Genomic DNA, 26,952 nt, shown 5'->3' on the forward strand with positions numbered 1-26,952 from the left:
AATTTTCTATTTATCCTTCCTCATGAAGTTAGGCTATTTTTTCCCGGTTCTTTTCTCTGAAAAGGATAATTCAGACCTGTGTCATCTTGCCAATTTCACCCTGATAGGAACAGGGCACCTAGAAATACAGTGTCTTCTATGTTATAAGTTATGGAATAACAAGCTTACTTGCTTCTGATGACCCAACGGAACCAAGGACCGCTGGAGATTTTGACTGGCTTTTTTTTTTTTTGAGTTTTTAAAAAGATTATAATTTCTGCAAATCAGAAATTGCCCTACGATGTAGTTTAGTTGATTAATGTGCATTTTACATAGCCCCAAGTATTACTCTCAAAAATGGTTGGCCTAATAATGATGATGTACATGAACAAGTTTGCTTTGTTAATTATGCCATCTTCTGGGATTTCTGAGGAAGAACCAGAGACATGACCCTAACTTCATTAAATTAAGATACTAATATTTGGACTTAATCAATGTAATGAAAATATTATGGATACTTAATGTTCAGAAATGACATCTCTTTCTTCGGCGACTCATCTCAATTTTATACCGAGGAAGATCAAAGTCGATTGAAGAGAAAGAAAAAGTAAGGGCCATCAGGCCTCACGGAACTGGAGTCAGGGGTCAATTAGAATGCATTCCAGACTGAAGAGGTCTGTGAAGTGCGTTGAATAAATGATCTAAAGATCTGTTTACCCCGGGGAGTCAGAGGTGGCTGCTATTTGCTGGTGGGATTTAAAGCAGACATCTTGGCTCCTTGTCAGCCTGTTGGAAGGATCTGGCACATTGTAGGAACTCGGTGTTCAAAAAGAGGGGACACAGACTAACTTCTTAGATACTGATTTTTTGAAGGTTGAGTGTTACTATTCCAAAACTTCTGTGTGTGACAACAAACAAAGAAGCAAATTAAAAAAAAAAAAAAAACAAAAACCATGAACGTTTGGTTTGGAAGGTGCAGGGATATTTTGCTAGAAATGGGGTCTGTGGCCCACGCGGTGACCCTCCCGCTCCCCCAGCTGTAGCTTTTCTTAGCCATGTCAAATGTGTAGAGCCTTAAGAAGTTGGTCTCTCTTTCCTCTTATTAGGAAGGAGGGTTCCGTGACTGGTTGAAAGCCTCCCACTCTGCTAGGCTTCTGTCATCCAGATTGGTCCAAAGACAAATGGTCTCTCCACCCTTGCTGGGTACCATCCGCTTGTTCTAGAATGTTCTTCACTCTCCCTGTTCGTGCTCGGCACTTCTTAAGATTCAGCTGATATGTCACTTCCTCAGAGAAGTTTCCCTTCTCCTTTCCTCCCCCACCGAGGCAGTCACCCTCCCCACCAACTCTACTCCTGGGTGGATTCTAATGTCTCCTCCCTGCATTTTAACTAAATGTGTGGATCTCAGGCTCCCACCTACCACACGTGCCCCAGATGCGAGAACGTGAACTCAATGATCGGCACCAGGACTGAGACATGTGCCTAGCCTTATCATTCTGCGGAGTTCCCGTATAATGTTGACTGAGGAGCGGATGAGTCGGACAGAGGAGCCCTGTTGAGCTTGTCTAATACAAGATTTTCTACAGATGAGGACAATCCTTTTTTTTTTTCACATTTTTTTTCCGTTTCTTAATTTAATTTTATTTTTTAAATTTACATCCAAATTAGTTAGCATCTAGTGCAACAATGATTTCAGGAGTAGATTCCTTAGTGCCCCTTAGTGTCCCCTTTAGCCCATCCCCTTTCCCACTCCCCCCACCCGCCGCCAGTAACCCTCTGTTTGTTCTCCATATTTACGAGTCTCTTCTGTTTTGTCCCCCTCCCTGTTTTTGTATTATTTTTGCTTCCCTTCCCTTATGTTCATCTGTTTAGTCTCTTAAAGTCCTCATATGAGTGAAGCCGTAGGATACTTGTCTTTCTCTGACTTAATTTCACTGAGCATAATACCCTCCAGTTCCATCCACGTAGTTGCAAATGGCAAGATTTCATTCTTTTTGCTTGCCGAGTAATACTCCATTGTACATATGTACCACACCTTTATCCATTCATCCACCGATGGACATCTGGGCTCTTTCCATACTTTGGCTATTGTCGATAGTGCTGCTATAAATATGGGGTGCATGTGTCCCTTCGAAACAGCACACCTGTGTCCCGTGGACAAATGCTTAGTAGTGCAATTGCTGGGTCGTAGGGTAGTTCTATTTTTAGTTTTTTGAGGAACCTCCACACTGTTTCCCAGAGTGGCTGCCCCAGCTTGCATCACCACCAACAACGCAAAAGAGATCCTCTTTCTCTGCATCCACACCAACATCTGTTGTTGCCTGAGTTGTTAATGGTAGCCATAAAAGGTATAATGTGGTATCAGATGACGACAATTCTTAAGCTTTGCAGAAAGTTTATTTTCTTTTCACTTCTGGTTCAGCTGTTAAGCGGTCCACAAGGCAAGGGTCCTGTCCCCCAACTTCCCATCTCCTTTTCCAAAGGACAAGCCTATGCTGAATCCGCTGGAAAACACTCTTGGGAGTGCAGTTGGCCTGTGGGAGTTCTCAGCCATTGGATTGCTAAGGTCAGCATAATTTACCCTCTTTATGCATTTTGGAGATGGAAGTTGTACCTTTCAGTTTGGGTCTGGAAAAGTGAAATCAACAATGAAGGGAATTCGCCAGACTCATTTTGGCCTTGAGAGGCTTTGTTTTAAAATATCCAGAAAATAAGGGCGCCTGGGTGGCTTAGCCGGTTAAGCTTCTGACTTCGGCTCAGGCCGTAATCTCCGGGTTTGTGAGTTCGAGTCCTGCATTGTGCTCTGTGCTGTCAGTGTGGAGCCCACTTGGGATCCTCTCTCCTCCTCTCTCTCTGCCCCTCCTGTGCTCTCTCTCTTAAAAATAAACTTTATATAAAAAATAAATAAAATATCCAGAAAATATAGTCAAAGATATTTGACTACAACTTGAATTCTCTGTGTAATTGTAAGGCCCCAAACAGGCCCCTTGGCCTTTATGCCAGATCTTCCCCTGGGCCCTTCTTTGCCTGGAAAAATCCTGATTTTCTTTGAAGGGTGGAGCTGAGTTGTACGGTCGCTGTGAACCTTTGACAAGCCCCAGCCCCAGGCCGAATCCACCTTTGTCCTCTGTGCCCCGGCTGCTCTGTTTTTGCCAAATAGATAGCCCTTATCTTTGGTTTTGTCATTTTAGCAGCTGCCTGGCCTCATGGAATGCAGGCGTGGAGGGTCCTGAGGGCTTTACCTTTTTGCCAGCCTCAACCCACACAAAGCTGGGTGTCAGATTGAATTTAATTCACCTTATGTTGTCACTACGAAATAAATAGGGTGTTGCTTTCAGGCAAATCCAGAAGTTTCCTACTGTCCATGTCTGGACAGCCTACAAGAGGCTGATGGAAATTGCCAGCTGCTTTGTCAACCCTGGGTTTAGGTGCTGTAAAGCCTTTCCAGAAGCCATGAGTCCTGACAATGTCAGGCACTGGACAGATAACCTTTTCTCTTCCCCTAAATTCACAGCTTCTTTGAGGCAGTGTTTACATATCGCAAAATTGAGGTATGCAATTCAGCCATCGGGTTCACGCACCTCGAAGCACCAAATTCCCCCATTTCAAGTCTTCAACTCAATGAGTTTTAGGATATTTATAGAGAAGTGCAACCATGACCCCAGCCTAATTTAAATCATTTTCGTCACCTCGTGTGCATTTACGGCCACTTTCTATTTCCACACCCAAACCCCACTTTTCTGTCTGCCTGGGTGTGCCTTTTTTGGACATTAAATATAAATCAAATGATATGTGTTTTGTCATGTCTGGCCCTTTCTACTTTGTGTGCTATTTTGAATCAGTACTTTACTCCTTTATATGGACGACCTACTATTCCATAATATGGTTATAACACATTCTGTGTATTCATCCGTTGATAGAACATTTGGGTTGTGTCCACCCTTTGGCCCCTAGGAATGATGCTACTGTGAACATTCCCGAACGAGTCTTTGTATAGACACGTGCTTTCTTTTCTCCTGGATAGATTCCAAGAGTGAGATTGCTGATCCATATGGTAACTCTCTGGCACTTTGAGGAGCTGTCAAGCTGGTTTCCAAAGCAGGTGCAACCTCTCACGTTCCCAAGGGCGGTCGGTGAGGGTTCCAATTACTCCAAAGCGTCACCAGCCCTTGTTACCGCCTGTCTTTTTTATTTACACCATTCTAGAGGGTGTGAAATTATATCTGCGGTGTAGGTTTGCCCCACTCAAACGAACAACAACGTTGAACGCCTTTACACGTGCTTGGTGGCCTTTGGTGTATCTTCTTCGGAGAGGATGAACTCCCTTTTGGACATTATTTCTTTGAATCTTGGTATTATTGCAATCCTATTTTATAGACAGAGAAACAGAGGTATGGAGAATTTGCAGTACTTGCCCAAGGACACCTGGCGTGGAAGTACCAGAGCCAAGATGGTTAAATTCATTTTGAAGATGGTGTGGATTAAGAGATGAATTTGTCCAACACTGAGTTAAGGACACATTGCATGGCCAGAGAGTTAGGGTTTCTGCCTCTTGAATCCTCTGACTAAGCAATCGGCTAAGACTCTTTTAAAAAATAAATATGGCGGGGGACCTGGCTGGCTCCACTGGTGGAGTCATGTTGATCCCCTGGTCGTGAGTTCGAGCCCCATGTTGGGTGTAGAGACTGCTTAAATAAATACGCTTAAAAAAAAGAAAATCTTTAAAAAGTAAGTAAAGCAACCCTTGTAATTGAGACGCTCTTCGAATACGTGGTTGCGGTGATATGACCCTTTTTCTCTGGGTTTATGCATACCATAATTCCTCCTCTTTTTAAGAACTGAATGGCTGCAATTCCTTCCTTTCTAATAAAACCCTGTTGGCTATTTCAGTCCATGTCCTTATCTTTGCTCTTCTCTAGAAATGAGAAGAAGGGTTTTTGCGGGAGTCCTGGTTAGAGTTTCTACAGCTTTGAGTCTTTGTTCCTTTCATTTCTCAAGAGTCACCCGATGGCTGTGGTCTCCATTTTGGGGTGTGTTCACTGTCATTCGAACACCAAGAAAAGCAGGAGGGGGGTTTGTTTAAAGCCACATCGGTCTACTGCTTCCAATACTAATTCTTGTGTTACTGAGCTTGACAAATTTAGGGCAGTGTCTGACAGGGTTTCGTAACCATTTTTTACCTCCGAGGATTTGTAAATGTGTCTCTGTGTGTAGTTTTCTCCTTATTAGGAACGAAGTGAACTTCAGATTCCTGCAATGCATACAATCCTGCCTCACCCCCTTCTTGCCTTGGTGAAAGATCGTAACAATTTTTATGGAAGGTAAAGCCACCCTTGTAGAATTTTCCATTCACATGCTGAGCCGTGTGCAGCTGTTTTTAGCAGCTCTTGGGACTTTACAGGGCTCAGTCCTGTTTTGTCTGACTCCAGTGTCTTCGGTCTCATGAATCAGGCAAAAGCCAGGCGAGGGATGAGGCTTGAGGCTCTGGTTGTTTACTCTCTCTGAAGCCATAAAAGGGAAGGTTGAGACAGGAGGGGAAAGGAAATCAATGACAAAGCAGCACTGGGGATGAAAGAACTCGCAATGATAGGTCGCTATTGACAAAATGAGAGAGTAGAGACCTTGACTTGTTCTGAAGGTCATAGTACCCAGCACAGCCGAATGCACAGTGCAGCTGGAAACAGCTGGGCCTTTTTCCAAAGTGTGAGCGTGCTTTAGCTTCTTCCCGAACTGTCTCCTGTAACAGCAACCTCGTTCCTGGTTATGGTTTGTGCTCGCAGCTGTGCCTGTGTGTGCCAGTGGGCTGGCGGTTGTCACAGACAAGCTGCATGTTGATATATATATATATATATATATATATATATGTGTGTGTGTGTGTGTGTATATACACATATATTTTTAAACTGGTGCCAGACAAATCATTGTTTTCAATATATGTCATGGGGTAAAAACTGCGGAAAAGTATTCCCTTAATAAAGAGTCCCGCAGTAGATCCTACATTTCAGAATCTCAGAGGGGCAACATTTCCAGTTGCTCGTAAAATGTAGGGAAGAACTGAATCCAGTAACGGAGCGTCGATCTTCAGGTAGCATCATTATCCTCTGTTAATTCCACAAAATGGGGATATTTCCACATTCTGGACAGCCCCAACATTGGCAGTTTTGTTGGCGTCAGTAATGCACATTGTATCAAAGAAGAAATTCTGTAGACCAAATGCTTTCTCAAGGAGAAAGCAGAAAGACTTGACATTGAGGCTTCATTGAGGGAGTCATTTAAGTGCCACAAAAATCCTCTGAGGGAGGTAGATATCATTACTTGCAACTTGCAGATGTGGAAACTGAGGCCTCGGAAGGTAAAGTGATTTAATCTAGGTTTGTTTGACTTTTAATTCAGGATCGGTCTAATCCGCCATGCTGCCCTGTAAGAGCTCCCACAGCTGAAGCAGGGTATTTAAAATTTGTTTTTTTAACGTTTATGTATTATTGAGAGAGACAGAGCGTGAGCAGGGGAGGGGCAGAGGGAGAGGGAGACACTGAATCCGAAGCAGGCTCCAGGCTCTGAGCTGTCAGCACAGAGCCCGACGCGGGGCTCGAACTCACAAACCGCGAGATCATGACCTGAGCTGAAGTCGGATGCTTAACCGACTGAGCCACCCAGGCGCCCCTGAAGCAGGGTATTTAATGGAAACATGACTGGGGGAAAAAAAGAGAGAGAGAGAGAGAGAGAGAGAGAGAGAGAGAGGAACCAAAAACCAAACTCTTAATTAAAGAGAACTGATGGTCACCAGAGGGAAGGTGGATGGGAGAATGGGTGAAACGGGTGATGGGGATTAAGGAGTGCACCTGCGATGAGCACTGGGTAAAACCGTTGAATCGTTGAATCGCTCTATTGTGCACCTGAAACTAATACAACACTGTATGTGAACTCTACTGGAATTAAAACCTTTTTTAAAAAAAAAACAAAACCTAACCAAAAGATACTCTCCTACGTGCTCTAGCACAATGATCCAATGACACATCACCACTCTTTCAACCAACCACAGACCCTATTCCAGTCTTACTGGTTATCCTAAAAATGTCCTTCATAAACCTGGCATCTGATCAACACTCTCAAGCTGCCCTAGCGGTCCTACCTCTTTAGTCTCCTCAAATTTGAAACAATTTCTCCGTCTGTCGGTGTCCTCTCACATCTTTCATTTTCCAAGAGTGCAGTCCTGATGTTTCCTCATGATTAGATTCAAGTTATGCCTCTTGGGTAGAGATACCAAAGAAACGATGCTGTGGAAACACGTTAGTTGACATTCATCTATAAGGTAGAGCCTTCTCTTCTTCCCGTGTGTTTGTTTGTTCATATCCCTGTAAACATGGATTCCCATTTCACTCACTGGGTTCCAATCCATTACAACTTGTAGTTATCTTTCTGCTGAAATTATCCCAGGCTTAGCCAACGGGGGCTCCTTCAAGCTGGCTGTTGTGTCCCTTCAACACCGTGATTCTTTGAGAACTTCCTTCCTTGCATTTAACCTGTCTTGGAACCAGTCATTTTCTTCAAGGAACCCAGTTCCATTTCACAGAGAACGATATTTAGAAGCCACGGTCTGGGCCCTCAAGCGCATGATTACTTCTACGTCCTTTCAGGGCTCTGAGCTAGAAAAAAATACACATGTGTGTGTAGGCATAACATCTGTCTCCGCACATGACACACACTCATGCGTGTGCATTCTCGAACAGGTACTCCAAGTCATTCACATATTCACACACACATGCCCGTCTGTAGTTTAGGTTTCCAAATACATATTACAACCATAAGTTCACACTGAGATCTCCAGTTCCAATCCAACAACACGGGGTTTCTTCCCTCCACTTCCTTCCCTGGCAGTGAGGAACCCAGCCCTGGTTCGCCTCAGTGCCTTCACGGATTTCCTTGCTCCCGCCCTGTGAGATCAGTCCTCCTCAGGGTGCTTAGCTGAAATGCCCACCCCACAACGTGCTCCCAGGATCCTCCTCCCCCTGGCTGTAGCTTTAGCCCCTGGGAGAGACCGGGAGCTCGGAATGAGTTTTGATACTTTCATAAACTTAGTTGTGTTGGGAGGCCGTTCAGTACGTCGACATGTAAAATACAAAGTTTGGCTCCAACTCTACCTGACATCATGAGCTTTGGTAATATGTTGGGCCTCTCTGAGTCTCACTTGCTCATCTGTAAAATGGGGCTAATAACGGTGCTTACTTTGCAGAGTTGCTGTGAGCCTTGAATGATGCTCTCTGTGAAATGCTGACTGACGACTTGGCACCTGCCGAGTATCATCTCAAGAGTTATCTTTATCAGTGTTGTATGGGTCAGAGACCCAGCAGGAAACCCACAGCGTACTTAGAAATTAGGCTAAGCAAGAAAGACTTACCACAGGGACTATTTCTGAAGGTGTGGGCAGAGTGGAGGGAAACTCTAAGGGGTATTACAAAACCGAGGGCCAGTAATAGTGGAACTATTACCATTTCTCGACCTGAAAGGAGTGGTTGGAAAAAAGTGCTGTGGCCAGGGGCCCTTTGAGAAGAACTTCAGTCAAAGGAGGCAGCTCTCCTGATGAGGATGGCAAGAAAAGAGCTGGGGAGCCAGCCACTTGAGCCTGTCTTGTGCCCTCATTGGCAAACCCAATGGGAGCCAGAGCTGCTTGATCCACTCCCTATATGTCAGCCCTCTTACAGGGTGGAGAACAGAGGGAGGCATCTGCAAGGGCCAAATGGAGGGGTGTCTGGCTGGCTCAGTCCGGAGAGCATGTGACTCTTGATCTCAGGGCTGGGAATTCGAGCCCCACATTGGGTGTAGAGGTTACTTACGAATAAAATCTTTAAAAATATATCAATGGGGGTGCCTGGGTGGCTCAGTCAGTTGACCGTCCAACTTCGGTTCAGGTCATGATCTCGCGGTTCATGAGTTCAAGCCCCACATCGGGTTCCCTGCTGTCAGCCTGTCCGTGCGGAGCCCACTTCAGATCCTCTGTCCCTCTCTCTCTGCCCCCTCCCCTGCTTGTGTTCTCCTCCCCCCCACTAAATAAATAAATAAATAAATATATATATATATATATATATATATATATATATATATATAAAGGGGCGCCTGGGTGGCTCAGTGGGTTAAGCATCTGACTCTTGATTTTGGCCTAGGTCATGATCTCATGGTTCATGAGATCAAGCCCCATGTCAGGCTTTGCACTGTCAGCACAGAGCCTGCTTGGGATTCTCTCTCTCCCCCCTCTCTCTGCCCCTCCCCTGTGCTCTCTGTCTCTCAAAATAAAAAAGAAAAAATTAAAAAAAAAATATATATGGGCCAATAACAATAAAAGGGCCAAATGAAAGCTGTTCAACTCCATTATTCAAGTTGTGGAGCAGGGGCATGTTTTGCAAACTGGTGACTGATTCTGGCAGAATTCTTGCAATAGTGTATCAAACCCCTGTCAATATACCAATCATGTGGATGGCCTCAGACTTAGTCTTCCTGTGAAAGGAAAGCTTAAATAAAAAAAAAAAAAAAAAAGAAAGAAACTTGGCAAAAGTCTCCGGGACAGCAGGTGTCTGAGAACTGCGAAGGGCTGGGGATCCAGGAAGCCTGAGACAAGATCTGAGCACCTGGTGTCCCCAAGTCAGAACGGAGGAGGAAGAAGCGATTGGGCACATCCGGGTACTGATGCCATTCCGGGGCCTGCGTGCAGAGGCGCAGGATGGCACAATGACTCACATTCCAGCCCTGGGTCACCCCTCCTCACCGAGTGACCCCAGACCGGGAGGTTCTTGAGTGTCAATTCCACGTCGGGCAGGTGGGCTGGTGTCAGGAGCCAGAGGGGGAACCCCCTTAACAGGTTGCTTAAGGAACAAGTAAGGGGGCTCCAGTACGTGCTACTGGAGAGTATTTGGCCGCAGGCGATGATAACTCGTGAGCGTTCGTTATTCCAGGACTCCTGATCCCCAGTCACCTGGAAGGTTCGCCTGGCAGAGTTTTTCTGGCAGAAGGACCAAGACTCATTTCATTCGTTCATTCATTCATTCTTGGTGAAGAATTTTATAACATAGGAAAGCGCACAGGTCAGTAAGGAGTGTTGGGCTCAGCGCGGTGTCACTGACAAAACACACCCAAGTAACAACCATCTAAACACAGAACGTGACCAGTATCCCAGTCACTACCCTGATGTCTAACACCATAGATTACTTTCACCTTTGTTTGTCCTTCATTAACATGGAAATAACGACATGTACTCTTTTTCTGTCTGGCTTTTTTTGCTCGGTGTTGTGTCTGTGAGATTCACGTTTTGTGTGGCAGGCAGTTATATATATATATATTTTTTTTTTTTTTTTCAGGCAGTTATATTTTTTCATTCTCATTGCTGTGTAGACAAAAGGAGGTGCATGAGGTGAGGAGGGATGATTTTGCCCCCCAGGGACCATTTGGCGATACCTGGAACTATTTTTGGTTGTCACCACTTGCGGTGGGGTGGGAGGGGGGCAAGGAGGCTACCGGCACTTAGTGCGTAGAGGCCAGAGATACCGCTAAACATCCTACAATGCAAGGGACAGCCCCCACAACAAGGCACGTTCAACCTAAAGTGCCAGTAGTCCCAAGGCTGAGAAACCCTGATGGCATTTGGGTTGGTGGGCCTTAGGGTCTACTGTGAATATGGCTGCAGCGAATATTGACTTGCACTTCCTTTGATAAACGTGTATGCACTTCTATTGACGAAATCCCCGGGAAAGGCATCACTGGGTCGTAGGACCTGCCTGTGCTCAACTTAGGTAGATTTTTTGCATTTTCCAGAGTTGTGTTCATTCCCACTTTGACCAGCAGTACATGAGGTTCGGGGTGTTTCACACCTGCACCAAGATTTGGTATTTTCTGCCTTTTTTTCTCTCTTTCTCTCTCTCTTTTTTTTTTTTCCTCTTGGTTGTATTTTCTTTTTCTTTTTTTTTTTTAGTTTATTTATTTATTTAGAGAGAGAGAGAGAGAGCATGTGTGAGCAGGAGAGAGGCAGAGAGAGAGAGGGAGAGAGAGAATCCCGATCAAGCTCAGAATAGAACCCAACGCAGAGTTCGAGCCCACGAACCATGAGATCGTGACTTGAGCCGAAATCAAGAGTCGGATGCTGAGCCACCCAGGCGCCCCTCGTTCTTGTTTTTTAATCTCTCTCCTACACCCCTCCTCTAATTCAACTTATGGCATATTAGATGCCCAAAACATCAGCTTTTGTCAGTAAATAATCCTGTTCCATATTTTGTGGGAGACTGGGATTATGCACAGGTGTGCTTGCTGTATATGTTGGTCCCAAGAGCCTGCTAGAAATGCAGATTGTTAAATTCCACCTGGAAGTTACTACCTCTTGCCTGCAACCTGTATTTTAACAACCCCTCCAGGTGATGGGATGCTTGACAGAAGTTTGCATACTTTTGATCTGGATGATTCTTATCCCCAAGCCACGAGAACACCTAGTTTGGGCTGAACACTTTTATTTATTTATTTTTTTTTTAATTTTTTTTTCAACGTTTTTTATTTATTTTTGGGACAGAGAGAGACAGAGCATGAACGGGGGAGGGGCAGAGAGAGAGGGAGACACAGAATCGGAAGCGGGCTCCGGGCTCCGAGCCGTCAGCCCAGAGCCCGACGCGGGGCTCGAACTCCCGGACCGCGAGATCGCGACCTGGCTGAAGTCGGACGCTTAACCGACTGCGCCCCCCAGGCGTCCATGGGCTGAACACTTTTAGAAACAGATGTTTTAGTTCTTCCAGGGTTAAAGAATTCACTTCCACATGTACATTCAGTGGTAAGTTTCATCAGTGGTAATTGGCCGTGACTTCTTTGGGGTCATTTGTTTTTCATTTTCTAAGCCTCCAGCTACGGGGAGATTGCCTCCTATCTGCACATGCTTGGACATTTGCCTATTTGAATGTGTGTAGACTGTGTTTTGCAAGTATTTGCTTAGCACTCTTTAGCATCCAGGAAGTGTTTCCATGATCCCTTCACTCCATCAAAATCGGAGGCAGATCACTTCACCTCACACTGCTGTGATGTGACCCATCTAGCTGGACCATGCTCTGGACCTGCTCTCTAGGTTTTAAGATTCTGCACGTTAAACTTCTTCCTGCCTCCAAAATGAGAGTTTTAATAATGCTTTGGGTTCCACCATCTAGAAAACAGCTTCTTCTGTTGCTAATTAGATGAAGGGTATAGAAAGCAAAATGATTGTGTCTCAGGAGAAGGTGGATTTTCCCCAGTGAACCCCAGGACTCCCCAGTTATGGGAGAATTGTTGTTTTAAAGATGTGCTTTGGAAATGTCTCCTTTCTTCTCTTTAACATCATGATCATTATCATGAAAAACACAAACAAAAACCTCCATTGACAAACTATCTGGTCTCCCAGAACAGAGTTATGTAGTTGGCCATCCAAAGGGAATTAGATTGTCTGCATTCTCTACTTGCCTGTGAATTCCTGTGAATTCCTGTGAATTTCCTGTGAATTGCATTCAAGGGAAAAACATAAATCCCTATGTTTTATTTTTTTAAGTTTAGTTATTTATTTTGAGAGACGGGGGTGGGGGGTGGTGCAGAGAGAGAGGAAAAGAGAATCCCATGAATCATGAGATCATGACCTGAGCCGAAATGGACGCTTAACTGCTTAACCTGAGCCAAGTTGGATGCTTAACGGACTGAGCCCCCCGGGTGCCCCCCACCTACATTTTATAATTAAAAATGAATCCCTGAGTCATTTGGCCTGCTTCAATAACAAAGGAAACTACACAAAAATGACCTTCCAAAGGACAGCCATCAGCAAACCCAAGAAATGATATAATCTCACCTCATTCACCCAACCATTTCTGCCAGCGTGTGACTTATGCTCTCAATGCTCCTTCAACAAACTTCATTCTGCTGTTATTTAACATTTTAAATGTAGTATGCCTGCTGAAGCCTGTATCCCCTCAATGTCTCTCCCAACTAAAGGACAACAGTTAATTGGGAGTGGAAAAACAAGTCCCAGAACAATGATGAAAGTGTAATGAAGTTTACATGAGTACACGCGATTAAACAAAGAAAAGGTACAGGAGGAAATGCAAACGCAGTTCAGTGCTGATGTGGGACATTCATAGTTAGGTCTCTCTAGGTGTATGCTGAAACAGGAGAGTGAAAAAAGGACTATCGGGACAGTAAAATCACACATCTAGAACTAGACGTTAACTAGAACATCCACTTAAGAGAAAAAATCATGAAGGGCTCTCCTCGCATAGCTCTCCTATGCTATTCCAATATGTAAAATAAAACGGTGGGTATAAATTAAAATAGAAACAGAAATAGAAATTTATATTATAGGTTTTAACACTCCTTCCCCATCGCTAAATTCTGGACCTCTTAAACAAGCATCGAACGCAGTGTGTGCCCAATGGCCCGCCGGCTGTAACACAAGGGAAGACTCTTGGAGTTGCTGGACCACGGTAGGAACAGGGGGGAGATGTCCCTGCCGTCCTACAGGTCACCTTCTAGCTAGGCCTGGTACTCTGAGGTCACGGCTCACTGATAGGAAGGTTTTATGTGCTGCTCAGCCCGTGAGGTTCTAGATTCACAACTCTGCCTGGGAAATTTCTCCACATTGGGCTTTCTTGTTTTTGCGTTCTTGCTCCCTCCCGTAACGTCTCCAACTGGAATGAATGCCTTCTCCAGATTCTGAGTGTAGGAACACACACGTTGGAGGTGCTTTCTCACCATCCCAGCTTCTAGGGAGCTTTTTCTCCTCTGAGCACCCCCTACGTTTAGTGGCTACCCTCTTGTTTGGAACGGATCCATAGTCTTCTATGTTTCATTGGTTATGCATTTTCAGCTAAATGTATTTTGAAGCCTAGGGAGGAGACGATCTCCTGCGGGACGGTGGCCATACTTCACATTTCCTGGATTCGTCAGTGCTGCTTTGTGGACTCACCTTTCACATTCTGAATTACAGCTCAAAGGGCCATAATTTTAGCCAAAAGGGACCATAGAGAACATCTTTTTTTTTAAGTTTATTTATTTTGAGAGAGAGAGAGAGAGAACGCACACAAGCACAAGAGTAGGGGAGGGGCAGACAGAGAAAAAGGGAGAGAGACACAGGCTCTGTGCTGTCAGTGCTGAGCCCCATGGGGGGCTTGATCTCACGAACCATGAGATCGTGACTTGAGCCAAAACCAGGAGGCAGACGCTTAACTGACTGGGCCACCCAGGCACCCCAGGAGCATCTTTTTTTAAAGATGAAGCAAGTGGGGGCCCAAGATCACATAATCAGTTAAAGGTGGAACAGTAACTAGAACCCAGGTGTCCTGAGTTTTGCACCATGACCTGTTAGCAATATTGTGGGGGTGAGTGGGCACCCCTTCTTGATATTCAAATGAAAACACATCTTGCATGGTTTCCCACAGAAATTTGATTGAAAGTTGTGGGTTTTTAAATATCGTTTCATCTATCTGGTCAATCAATCTGGTCAGTTTTTGTGTGTCAAAATAAAAGACACCAGTTGTTCTGTTCCCAGTTCCAGCTAAGAGCGCATTTACCCATGAGCACCTGGAACCATTGGGGGGGGGGGTGTGTGGTCTTTCATTCATTCATTCAGCACATACAAACAGGTAAATAGTATAAATAAGGTAACATACAAATTTCTACATTACAACGTTGAGGGAGTGAAAAAGCAAGTCTAGACTTTCCACTAATTTCTTAGCGACCCTGGGACTTTAAATCCTTCTATCTGCATTTCTTTATCTAAGGAAAAACTCAAAAGATGCCATATCTGATGTTCTGGTTCATTAAAGCCTTGGACTTGTTTCTAGAAGACACGTAATTAGGGTGTAGTCAGCACCTTTATCTTATACTTTCAGAGGCTTTATTTACATTTATTATTTTTTAAACACTTTATTTTTTTAATGTTTTATTTATTTCTTTTAAGACAGAGAGAGCACGTGTGCATGCGCACAAGCAGGGGAGGGGCAGAGAGAGGGGGGAGAGAGAGAATCCCAAGCAGGCCCCACACCTTCGGCACACAGCCAGACGCAGGGTTCGAACCCACGAGCCCTGAGATCGTGACCTGAGCCGAAATCAAGAGTCAGACACTTAACCCACTGAGCCACCCAGGTGCTCTGATTATTATCGTTATTAACGTGATTATATTATCATTATAAACGTAAGCGTTTATGGGCTGACGTAAACTTCTCACCGTGGATTATTTTGCTCTCGCCCTTCCTCCTGTTCTCCTATTGGCACGTGTTGCCTGGGAATGCTCCTCCACCTAAAAATGTCTTTGGTGGTGTTCCTTTGCAGCAAGATGAAGGCCAAGTGCTTCATGCAAGGTCTTTTACGACTGCCTGGTTAGCCACAATTTCGGTTGTGCCACTGCCTTCAGCTCAGCCCTCTTTAGGTCTCCCCCTTCACATGGGAAGCCGATCAGTGCTGGGATGTCAGAGGATACTCTTTCTCCTCTTTGATTATTTAAAAAAATTTTTTTAAAAATATTTATATTTATTTTTGAGACAGAGAGAGAGAGAGAGAGCATGAGCAGGGGAGGGGCAGAGAGAGAGGGAGACACAGAGCAGGCTCTGAAGGTGGCCCCAGGGGAGAGTCAACACGTCTAGCCTGATTAATTGGCTGGTTCGGGAATAACTGCTTCCAAAGGAGCCCCGAGGTTTGGTTGCTAGGACTGCAGGTGCCAAACCGGTCCCTGCCTGTAGTCAAAGGCGTGTAGGGAAGGAAGGCTGAGCTGTTCAGTCTCAGTAGTGAAAACACACGCCGTGGTGTGTGTTCTGAGCAAGCAGGTCTTCTGGCCTATTAGGAGGGAAAGGTAACAGGTACAGCCTTTCTCTATTGCAACATGAAGTTTCTTAAAAGGTTCTCCTGTGAGCTTTTTTTTTTTTTTTTTCTAAATACCAGAATCTGGGGGGAGGGGGGCAAATTGGCCCAAGGACAGCCGAAAGGGCAGAGAGGAAAAACAGCTATATGTTTAACACGCAAACAATGCCATTCGAGGTAATAGATTGAATATAGAAACATTAGGATCGCTCCTAATTGGGCTGGTGTGTGTTTATTTCTTAATATAATGGCATTATAATGTCTGTCCCCTAAGCCTGTGTAGATCTGAAACCCTGTGTTGTCGGCCAGTTGGAAACAGCAATGTAAACAGACTCGGTTGGCCTGATTAAGTTATGCGTCTGTACCCTGAACACTTTGTCAGACTGCAGATGCATTAATATTCACTCTAAGCCAAAAGGCTTTGCCAAACGAGATGCTGAAGTTAGTCTCTGTTGTTTTGAAATAAAATATACAATAAGCTAATCTTTAAAGGTATTATTTGGAAGAAGAGAAGCTCGGCGCTGAGCTTTCCATTAGCACGCGCTCTCCATCATTTTCTTTGCTCTATTCCGTGGAAGACACTGAGAATTAGACTCATCTGCTTTACCCGCATAAGGGTTACCTTTTCTCTTTTCCACTTGGCCTAAAAATCTGAAGGTGGGTTCTACATGGAGTTTATCTGTGGCGGGTCTTAAAGAACGGGGAGGATTTAGTAAAGGAGAGAGGAAAATAAGGTATAAGTTGGAAGAATAAAAAATGGGAACAATGGACACTGGCAGAAAGAAAAACTACAGGGCTCGGTTGATGGAGCGTGTAACTCTTGGGCTCTGGGGTTGTGAGTTTGAGCCCGGCGTTGGGCATCGAGTTGACTTGAAAACAAAAACAAAAACAAAAAAACCACTGTGTTCAGGAAATGATGTGGCATTTACTTGGAGCAGGGTGGTTTCGGATCGCGGGGGCTCACATTTGTTTTCCTATCCGGGCCAAAGCAAGGAATCAGCATATTGTCCTATTAGTTTCATTAATAGCAGTGCAGAGGCTTTTCCAAAGGAAGGAGAGAAAGCACCTTGGAGGGCATCATTTCTTCACGGGGAGGGGGCTCAATCTGCATTGTGAGTTAATGCCACAGGGTGGAGGGACTGGGGTTCTGAATTCAGAGAGCGAGGAGAGATGGGAAGGCATTCAGTGGTTGAACTGGCATTTTCGAAGTCATTTTAAATAAAATATATTCATCTATATTAAAAAAAAAAAAAAACAGCTGGTGGGAAAGTGAAGGGTTGAAGACAAGAAACTTCTAAGTCGAAGAGCTTGATATTCTTTACCCAAAACACTGCTATTTACAGGTTGGGGGAAATCGCGTCCATCCTAGGTGGTCAGTATCCGACTGAGCCGATATAAAGGATGTATCTGAGTATTAGACGATGTTCTCTGGGTGTTTAAAACCCGAGTGACCCCTCCCCCCGCCCCGGGGTCCCCGAATCTGAACGTCACTTGTGGCCAGGATTCAAGTTCTTTCCGGTGGAGCTCTAGGGCCTTAAGGAAATCAGGGGGTGCAGCTGGGGACTTGTTCTGTGACCCCAACATTCTGTGACAAGCCCGCAGTGGATGCGTAAGCCGGTGGGGGCGGGGGTGGGGGGTGGGGTGAGGGGGTGCGGCTGGCACCTCATGGCACCTCACCTATGAGTCACAAGACCAGGAGCCTGCGCTGTCTGATTCCCCCCAGGACTGGAAGTCCTGTGATCTCTGGTTTTAGAAAAGGGTAGGGCGGGGCCGGAAAGCCAGGATGGATGATGTTGTTTTTTTTTTCATTTTAGATCTCTGTCACCTCAGTCACTTTTGTCATTAAAGCATTGGTTGTATTCCTTAAAGCATTTGAGCATGGAGGCCGCGTCACCTGGAAGAGTGGGGGGACCCCTGGAAGGGGGGATTGCCACGAGCCACAGGAGGGGATAACCCCGCAGCCCGTGGATGGCCAGCAGGAAACGGCACGCCTGCCAGAACACATTTCAGCTTTGCCTTTCACTGTGCTAATTCCCTGAATGGCAATAACAAGCGGGGGAGGGGGGAGGGGGAGGGGGGAGGCTGGGGGGGGGCGTGGTGCGGGAAACACATGGGAACTGAAAGAAAAGAGATCTGAGAAACGAAATCCGCAGGGGAAAGGAGTTGCCGGTGTTTTAGGGCCACAGCCAGCAGATGCGGGCAGGGAAGCGGAGGGAGGGGGAAGGCCGGGCTTCTGGAACCTGCTGCTGGGCTTTAGACAAAGGCGGTTTGAGAAGCCGAGACCGCGAGGCGGGACCGGTTGCTCGTATCAGCACGGGGGGCCGGAGCCAGCAGCGGGACTCCCGGGCCTGAAAGGGGATCGATTCCCAGCGCGTCCTTCAGGCCAGGAGTTCCCGGAGGATGTGTCAGAACAAGAACGCACAGGGAGAAGTAAGCTTGGGGGAGGCCTGGCAGATTTTGCCCGTCGTGGACAACCTGCTCCTCCGGGAGGCATGCTGCCTTCATCCATGCGTTACCTCTTCGTAGTTTCTGTTTCCTGCGTCGTCCTTCTTATCGTGCTCTACGTGTTTGGGTTCGGGGGAGCGCCGGGCTTCCAGAGGCTAAATAATTCAGACACTTGGATGCTGACTCAGGTTTGCACATCCTTTATCAAAGGCAGAACGCCTTTCCTGTGGAGAAACAAACTGAGGATTCAAGACAAGTCTTCTTGCCGGGAATACCTGACCCAAAGCCACTACATCACAGCCCCTCTGTCTAAAGAAGAAGCCGAATTTCCTTTGGCGTATATAATGGTCATCCATCACCATTTCGATACCTTCGCAAGGCTCTTTAGAGCGATTTACATGCCTCAGAACGTCTACTGTGTTCACGTGGATGAAAAGGCGACGGTGGAATTTAAAGGCGCGGTGGAACAATTACTGAGCTGCTTCCCAAATGCTTTTCTGGCTTCTAGAATGGAGCCAGTGGTCTATGGGGGGATTTCCAGGCTCCAGGCCGACCTGAACTGCGTCAAAGATCTCGCGGCCTCCAAGGTCCCATGGAGGTACGCCATCAACACGTGTGGGCAAGATTTCCCCCTGAAAACCAACAAGGAGATAGTCCGGTATCTGAAAGGATTTAAAGGGAAAAACATTACCCCCGGGGTGCTGCCCCCAGCCCACGCCATTGGACGGACTAAATACGTCCACCGGGAGCACCTGGGCAAAGAGCTTTCCTATGTGATCAGAACCACAGCGTTGAAATCACCTCCTCCCCATAACCTCACCATTTACTTCGGCTCTGCCTACGTGGCTCTATCAAGAGAGTTTACCGACTTTGTCCTCCGTGACCCGCGGGCGGTCGACTTGCTCCGGTGGTCCAAAGATACTTTCAGTCCTGATGAGCATTTCTGGGTGACGCTCAACAGGATCCCAGGTATGTGCGACGCCGTGTTTCAGGGGACAGCAGCGTGCCGTTACTTGGAAAGGCCGTTCGAGAGCCTGCTCCCTTTTAGTAGACGTGCAAGATGAAAGGGAACATCTGTAGTTCTCTCTGATCCTTTCTGGATGCAGAATCAGGTTCTAGCACGGCCAAGGAATACCTTTCAGAGGTATGGCTTTACAACTGATCGTGTTCTTTTGCGTTCAGCTTACTAAATCTTTACCACAATGGGTATTACTGTTGTCAGTCCATAGTGGTCTTTCTTTCCCCCAAATTTGCCAGACCCTCTCTTGCCAGCGCTTCTCCTTCCTACCCCATCCATCAGCCAGATATCTACAGCTCAGCGGAGCTGAGCTGACCCCTCCCCTTATTCTTCCTTCAAAGGGTGTATCACCCCTTGGGATAATCACATTGACGTCTTTGTATGAGGTTGTTCTTGGCCTCCTCTGCATTATTAGCTGTGCGAAGTTGGGGTCATTTTCCTATCTTGTTAACTGCTAAGCATCCTCAGTGCTTAGAACAGATAGTAAATGGTCAATAAATATATATTAGATAAGTGAGTGAGTGAATGAACGAATGGCCAAGCATGAAGCTTTCCACCAGAGTTGTTTCCCTCAGACCCGGCGAGTTGAGAAATGGTTGGACTCGTGTGTATACCGTATCACACGGGTAGGGTTTTTTTTTTTTTTTTTTTTTTGGAAAAGAAAATACATTTTGCTTTAGCTCAAGAATGAGATTCTAGGAACAGCTCCTTCTTTTCTCATCAGAACATTTCCACCTTTACTAATGGACCAGATGGATTCTTTTTAAAACTACATGAAACATGAGAGAATCTCTTCTGCAGGAAATCTCAAGCTTTGGTCTCCATGAAAAATACAAAATGGACCTCTGATGAACTCAACAGCATTATTATAGCAGGAGAAAAACAATCATTGTTCTGGTTTTGGGGGCCTGCCAAGTTGGAAACACTGGTAGTTCCTCTCAGGCTGCAGGGCAGGGCCTGCTGGGCAATAAACATGCCAGCATTCTCTGGAAAATACCACGTTTGGGCTCTGAATCTCAGGGCGACTGGCTTGGGGAACAGGGTTTGCTCTTGTACTGTGCCCTCTGCCTTTCCTGGCCTCCCTCTCCGTATGGCCGCCATCTTCCCACCTTCTGTCTGTGGTTTCCATCATTGTCATATAATTTGGGAGGGACTCAGTACTTAGAGGCTGGTTTTCACATTTCAATATTTATCCCTTCCTTTTTTCACTATTCCCTTTTGATTTATAACATTTGGTACCCGCCATGCGGTTCCTTACATCTGGTCTGAGATGAAGGCATTTCTTAGCAAAAGCCTGAATCGTCACATCTTGAAAGAAGAAAAACACATATTTAGGCTGGGGTTAAATGTCTGGTTACTGTGACAGATGGATGATCAGTCTTCTCAATGTCAAATCAATATAAGAAAACCAAGGAGGGTCGCCTGAGTGGCTCAGTCAGTTGAGTGCCCGTCTCTTGGTTTCAGCTCAGGTCATGATCTCACAGTTCCTGGGATTGAGCCACGAGTGAGACCCCGCATTGAGTTGGGCTCCTCGCTGTCAGAGCAGGGCCTGCTTGGAATTCTCTCTGTCTGTCTGTCTGTCTCTCTCTCTGCCCCTCCTGCACTCTCTCTCTCCCTCCCTCTCAAAGTAAATAAATAAAGAGAAAACCAAAGGAAAAAAGAATCTTCCACCCCCCCCCCCATTTTCCAGCCCTAGAAAAATAGACAAGATAGGAGACCAAGACTGATATGTAGACAGGCAGAGGAAAGGAAACCATTTTTGCTATAGGCTGTGGTATGGTATGCTGGCTTCTGCCTTCTCAGAGAGACAGTATGGCTCCATGTAAATCACATAATCTCTTGGAGCCTCAAATCTCCCCAACTACCAAACGAGAGCCCAGGTAAGAAGACCCCCTTCGTCTCTGCCTTTGCCTCTCCTTGCGGAAGACTCAATGCCCAGAACGACATGAACACTTCACATACAGCTATGAGGAATTTGTAGGAAGGTGGAAATGCTGGCGAGTCTAGATTCCCGGTTGCCCATTAGCCTTGGCAAATGCATTCCATCTCCTTCGGAGGTGAGAGCTCCACCAAGAGCATCCTCCAGGGAGAAAAGCAAGCATGGTCCAGGGTCAGTGGTCTGTCAGATCTGATTCTACAAGGGATGCTTTTCAGGATAATGTGACGTCTCCTGTGGCTTTGCTTCCTTCCTTTCTTTCACGCGGGATGGCATTCTGGTTTAGGGAGAAAGCAGAAGGATATCCTGCTTGTACGTGGGGCCTTCATGAATTGCAAGGTATTAAAAAAAAAAAAATCATCGGGTGCCTGGGTGGCTCAGTTGGTTAAGCATCTGACTCTTGGTTTCAGCCCAGGTCATGATCTCATGGGTCCATGAGTTCGAGCTCCAGGTAGGGCTCCTTGCTGACAGTGCAGAGCCTGCTTGGGACTCTCTCTCTTTCCTTTTCTCTCTGCCCCTCCCTTGCTCATGCTCTCTCTTTCTCTCTCTAAATAAATAAATTAAATAAAATAAGTATCATCAAATGCTCTAGCCCGTGTTGGATATCTCCATCTTCAAAGGCAATGTAAAATCCAATCACACCCTCAAGTAACTCCAGGATTTTATGCTTGAGTCTCCTTTGGGACTTAAGATTTGGGATGTGAGTCTGGTCCTTCATTACCAGATAGCTTTTAACCATATCAGCTCTTTTTTTTTTTTTTTTTTTGAGAGAGAGAGAAAGAGTGCATGTGAGCAGGGGAGGGACGGAGGGAGAGAGAGACTCTTAAGCAGTCTCCACGAGAACGGAGCCCCACGCAGGGCTCAGTCTCACAACCCTGGGATCATGACCTGAGCCAAAATCAAGAGTCGGACTCTTAACCAAATGAGCCACCCAGATGCCCCAGCTCTTCTATGTTCGATGTCATGTTATAAGAGGAAAAGTCCTTCAGTAAGTATAGCGTCAACATCGTTTTTGCAAAACGTGCAAGTACAAACAGTGTTGTTCCTTTCCTGTCTCAAAAGTTCCTTCTCTCTTCTGCCTAACACCCTAACTTAAAGTGGTTGTGTTAGAAATACCATGCACAGGTACATCAGCTTCCCCAAATCACCCACAGTTGTCATAGGACCAAGGAAATGACTAGTACCCTACAGTTACATGACATCAGAAAACCAAGTGAAAATAGTTTATGAGACTCAATAGAAAGAATATTCGCAGAGGTAGCACTGAATTACGTAGCTTCACCTGGCATTTTTTTTTTTCAAGTTGTGTTTCTATTGAGAAAATGATTTCTTTCTTGGTCTTCAACCCTTAGGCTTGTTCCAATCTGCATTAGAATTAGAAATGGTGCTATGGGCGCCTGGGTGGCTCAGTGGGTTGAGCGTCCCACTTCGGCTCAGGTCATGATCTCACAGTTCGTGATTTCGAGCCCCGCGTCGGGCTCTGTGCTGACAGCTCAGAGCCTGGAACCTGCTTTGCATTCTTCCTCTCTGTCTGTCTCTCTCTCTGCTCCTTCCCTGCTCACACACTGTCTCTCAAAAAGAATAAAGATTAAAAAAAAAAAAAAGAAGTGGTGCTAAAACAGGCCAAAAAGAGTCTCTCGGGGTAAGAGGGCCAGTCTCACATCCTTCTTCACGGGAGGCCAGGCGGAGTGGTTACCAGCCCATTCCATGTGGCTCTTGGAGAGACAGATGGTCTAGACCTCTCCCTTCTGGCCATATTCTCAAAGGAAACCCTCCAGGAGCACAAACAGAGAGCCAATAGTCCACCTTGAATTCTGGTGCATGGTTAGATTTTCTAACTCATCAGATCTTTGTAATCATTTGTGTCACCTCAAGAAACCACCATTTTCTCTAGCTTTTCTGGTTATTCCTATAGCATTGTCTTTGGCCTCCCCGCCCCATGGTGGAATGTTAGAGGCCATTTTGATTTTTGCTTTAAATCTTGCGGAATTGCTCAGTACCCACAGAAACAGCCGCTAGGCTTGTTTCTTACAGTCCATTCCCATGGCTAAATTGTCTTCTGGTCGCACTTCAGGGCCAGTCCATCCCTAATGGAAAAGGCAAAACTTACTTTTTTTTCAGCTATACTTTCCCCCCCTTCTCACTGTGTAAGTTTATTCTTTTGACTTTTTGCTCGTGCATTCATCACTCTGACCTTTCTCATGCCGTGAGGTTTTTCCTCCATAAGAATGTTTTCGTTTGCCTCTCTTCCTTTTTCCATCTGTATACATTTTTTTTTTCAGAGCCCCTTCTTCAAATAAATTATCTCAACCTCAGCAGTGACCACATGATCGCATTTCCTCATTTTTCAAACCTAAAAATAGCGTGTTTCCTACTTCGATTTATTTTGCTTTTTTAACGCTGAGTTTTATTTATATGTGCACATTCTTTGGGAATGTGCTATGACTCTTTAAGTGGCAAGCGACAGAAACACAACTCAAAGTTGCTTAAATAGACGCAAGAGCCTACCGGGTCACAGAATTGAGATGCCCAAGAAAGGACTCCAAAAAATCTGGATCAAGAGTGGAAACAACATATTCAGGAATTCAGGACTCTGTCTGCCAGATGGTCTCTCTGTGGTGTGAAAAACTGTCTCTTTGTCCAGAGCTAAAGGTGGGGAGGCGGGGTCCCAGGTATGGGACTCCCAGTGCTACAACCAGGAAAGCCCCAGGTGAATTGGGCCAAGTTGGTCACTCTCCCTGCCTGTGGTGGCCCCATTCAGACAGACTCCCCCCACCTGCTGTCAGAGATGGCCACAAGTAGCTGTCGTTTCTTGGTTCTGACAGTTGGCACTCTTAGGGGACAAGAGAGTCTTTTTCCTGAGAGTTCTAGCAACAAGTTTAGGGGAGACCTCGTATTTGTCCTGCTTGGTGCAAATCACTATCCCTAACCAAATCAAGGGGGTGAAGGATACTGACGAACCTTTGTTGGGTCACTTTCCCAAGGGGCAGCCTACAGTTGAAGATGGTTCCTTAGGGTGACGCTGGTCAGACTAAAGGACGCTCCCCACTGCAAAATCGTTCCTTGTCTTGTAGGTAGAGTGTTAATGAACATCTCCATCTGGTATTAGAAGGGCAAGATTCAGGTTAAGACCTAAAGCTTTAAGCCCTTGAACAATCGTAACTTGGAGAATACTAATTAAATTACTTCTGTGGAAGTGGTGTCATCTCAATAAACATACCCCTTCTGTCTCATAAAAACATTTTTAATAATGTTTCTTTGTTATGTTTGGATAGTACTTATTTTGCAAAAGCACTTACATATGATCTCGTCTAATCCTTACAAGACCCCTGTAAAAGGAAGGCTACCATCCCCATTTTGCAGAAGAGAAACTAAGATGAAAATATGTGACTTACCCAAAGACAAGTATTTCATATAACTTAGCAAGAAATTCAAAAAAAAAAAAAAGAAAAAGAAATTTCTAGAGGAAGGAGAGATAAGATCTGTATTACACATTTAGATTAAATTATACCTGGTTTTATGAATCCTTCATTAATTATTATAAAAACTGCAAGTGTCCAGAAGATGAACCTTAGGGGATTCGGAGTCTTGTCGAGCTTGAGGAATGATGTATAATGGGACCCACCCAAAAATATTCTCTCTTGTTCCCTAAGTCATCTGGATGGTTAGCCCCTCTTTCTGGAACTCGGGGCTTTTTTGTGTGAGCAGGAGGTCCAGGAAAGAGGAGGGGACTGCCCATCTGCCCCATCTGGGTCCGCATTATCTCAGCTTAATCTTCTCAAGAATCTCGTCTAGTCAGTATTGAAACGCACATTTTGCCATTTTACCGAGAGGTGAAGAGGGAATCGGAAGGGTTGAGGAACGTGCTCTGCTCCAAAAGCAGGAGGCACAGTGAAGGATAGAGTGGATACAAGGAGCACCGCAAATCCAACGCACTCAGAACACAACTTACACAGTCGCCTTTGTGTGTCCTCTTCTAGCTCTTCCCTGCAGGCTGGGTTCTCTCTCTCCGTCGTTCTCACTGACCCATCCTGGGGGATCTGGCTTTCCCTGGAGCTTGGGTTCCAAGAGTTGGGGAGAGCCAGGCTGGAATCCTAGCTGCCCCATCCCAGCCACATGACCCGGTGTTTATACAAAAGCCCAGTCTTCAAGTAGCAAGGCCAAGGTGGTGAAAGCGTGGAGCCTGGGGCCAAACTGCCTGCATTTGAATCCCTGCTTTGCCGTTTACAAGCTGTGTGACCTCGGACCAGTGACCTGAATTTGGGGACCTCAGTTTCCCATCTGTAACGCGGAAAATAATAATTTTGTATCAAATACGTGAGGCTTCAATGAGTCGGACTATTGCCCAGCCCATATTTTAAGCGTTACTTTTTATCGTTGTTATTGTTGTGATTCTGGCCTTCGCCTCTAAAAGGTCGTCTGGGGGCGCCTGGGTGGCGCAGTCGGTTAAGCGTCCGACTTCAGCCAGGTCGCGATCTCACGGTCCGTGAGTTCGAGCCCCGCGTCGGGCTCTGGGCTGATGGCTCAGAGCCTGGAGCCTGTTTCCGATTCTGTGTCTCCCTCTCTCTGCCCCTCCCTCGTTCATGCTCTGTCTCTCTCTGTCCCAAAAATAAATAAACGTTGAAAAAAAAAATTAAAAGGTCGTCTGTAATAAATATCTATAAAATGTCATCATTTAATAAATGTTGAGCACCTAGATACCGTGCTAAGTACTGGGATACAGTAGTGCATGAAACAAATAAGACCCCTGCTCTCGTGGAGTGTATGTTCTAGACGTGGGACACGGATAAAAAAAAGCAGACAGATGAGATAATTAGAGATTCTGTTCAGTGCTCTGCAGAGAACACAGGCTGATACGGAAAAGGACCTGCTTTGAATGGGGTGAGTCGGGGAAGCCTTCTTAGTGGACGTGGTACATGAACTGAGGTGGGCACCTCGTATGACGGCCACGGGGACGATGTGACCTGGCCACCCCACCTTCATAGGTGTTACTGGCAGAAGAAGCAAGGCGATGGGTGTAAGTTTTTGGCATAGCGCTGACTACAGACTGAACAGTCAATAAACTGAACCTGGCTGTCAGCCTCCTCTCTGTTTCTGGTGCCGCCATCTGTCTTCTCTTGTCTCCTACAATAGTCTTGTCTCTTTCTTTCTTTCTTTCTTTCTTTCTGTCTTTCTGTCTTTCTGTCTTTCTGTCTTTCTGTCTTTCTGTCTTTCTTCTTTTTTAAAGTTTATCGGTTTATTTTGAGAGAGGGAGAGAGAGCACACACAAGCAGGGGAGGGGCAGAGAGGGAGGGAGACACGGAATCCCAAGCGGGCTCTACACCGTCAGCGCAGAGCCCAACGCGGGGCTTGAACTCGCGAACCGCAGGATCATGACCTGAGTCGAGATCAAGAGTCGGATGCCTAACCGACTACACCCTCCGCCAGGTGCCCTTCGTCTCGTTTCTAATTACATCAAACCCGTGAACCACACGGGTTTGAACTGCGTGGGTCCAGTTACAGGTGTGTGTTTTTTTTTTTTTTTTACAATAGAGCCCTATAAATGTATTTTCTCTTCTTTATGATTTTCTTCCTAACATTTTCTTTTGTCTAGCTTACTTCATTGTCACAACACAGTCCATGATACATATGATATACAACATATGTGTTCATTGGCTGTTTGCCATTGGTAAGGCTTCCAGTCAACAGTAGGCTACTGGTACTTATGTTCTGGGGGAGTCAAGGGTTATGTGGGGCG

General features: G+C 45.7%; 1 protein-coding gene across 3 annotated transcripts in view; it reads left to right on the forward strand.

Moving 5' to 3' along the window:
• GCNT2 (glucosaminyl (N-acetyl) transferase 2 (I blood group)) overlaps positions 1–26,952 on the forward strand; it is an 83,628-nt gene that overhangs the window by 8,720 nt on the left and 47,956 nt on the right. Inside the window, exon 2 of one of the 3 annotated variants that reach the window (XM_047101733.1) lies at positions 18,472–19,230. The exons of the other annotated variants lie outside the window; for them this stretch is intronic. Coding sequence (XP_046957689.1) covers positions 18,472–19,230 — 759 coding nt within the window. The remainder of the gene's footprint in view (positions 1–18,471; positions 19,231–26,952) is intronic. 3 annotated transcript variants of the gene reach the window in all.

The sequence above is a fragment of the Lynx rufus genome, unplaced genomic scaffold, assembly GCF_022079265.1.
Source record: "Lynx rufus isolate CCGP_SWC_20201006 ecotype Redwood Valley unplaced genomic scaffold, mLynRuf1.p SCAF_6, whole genome shotgun sequence".
In the NCBI taxonomy this organism is placed as follows: Eukaryota; Metazoa; Chordata; class Mammalia; order Carnivora; family Felidae; genus Lynx; species Lynx rufus.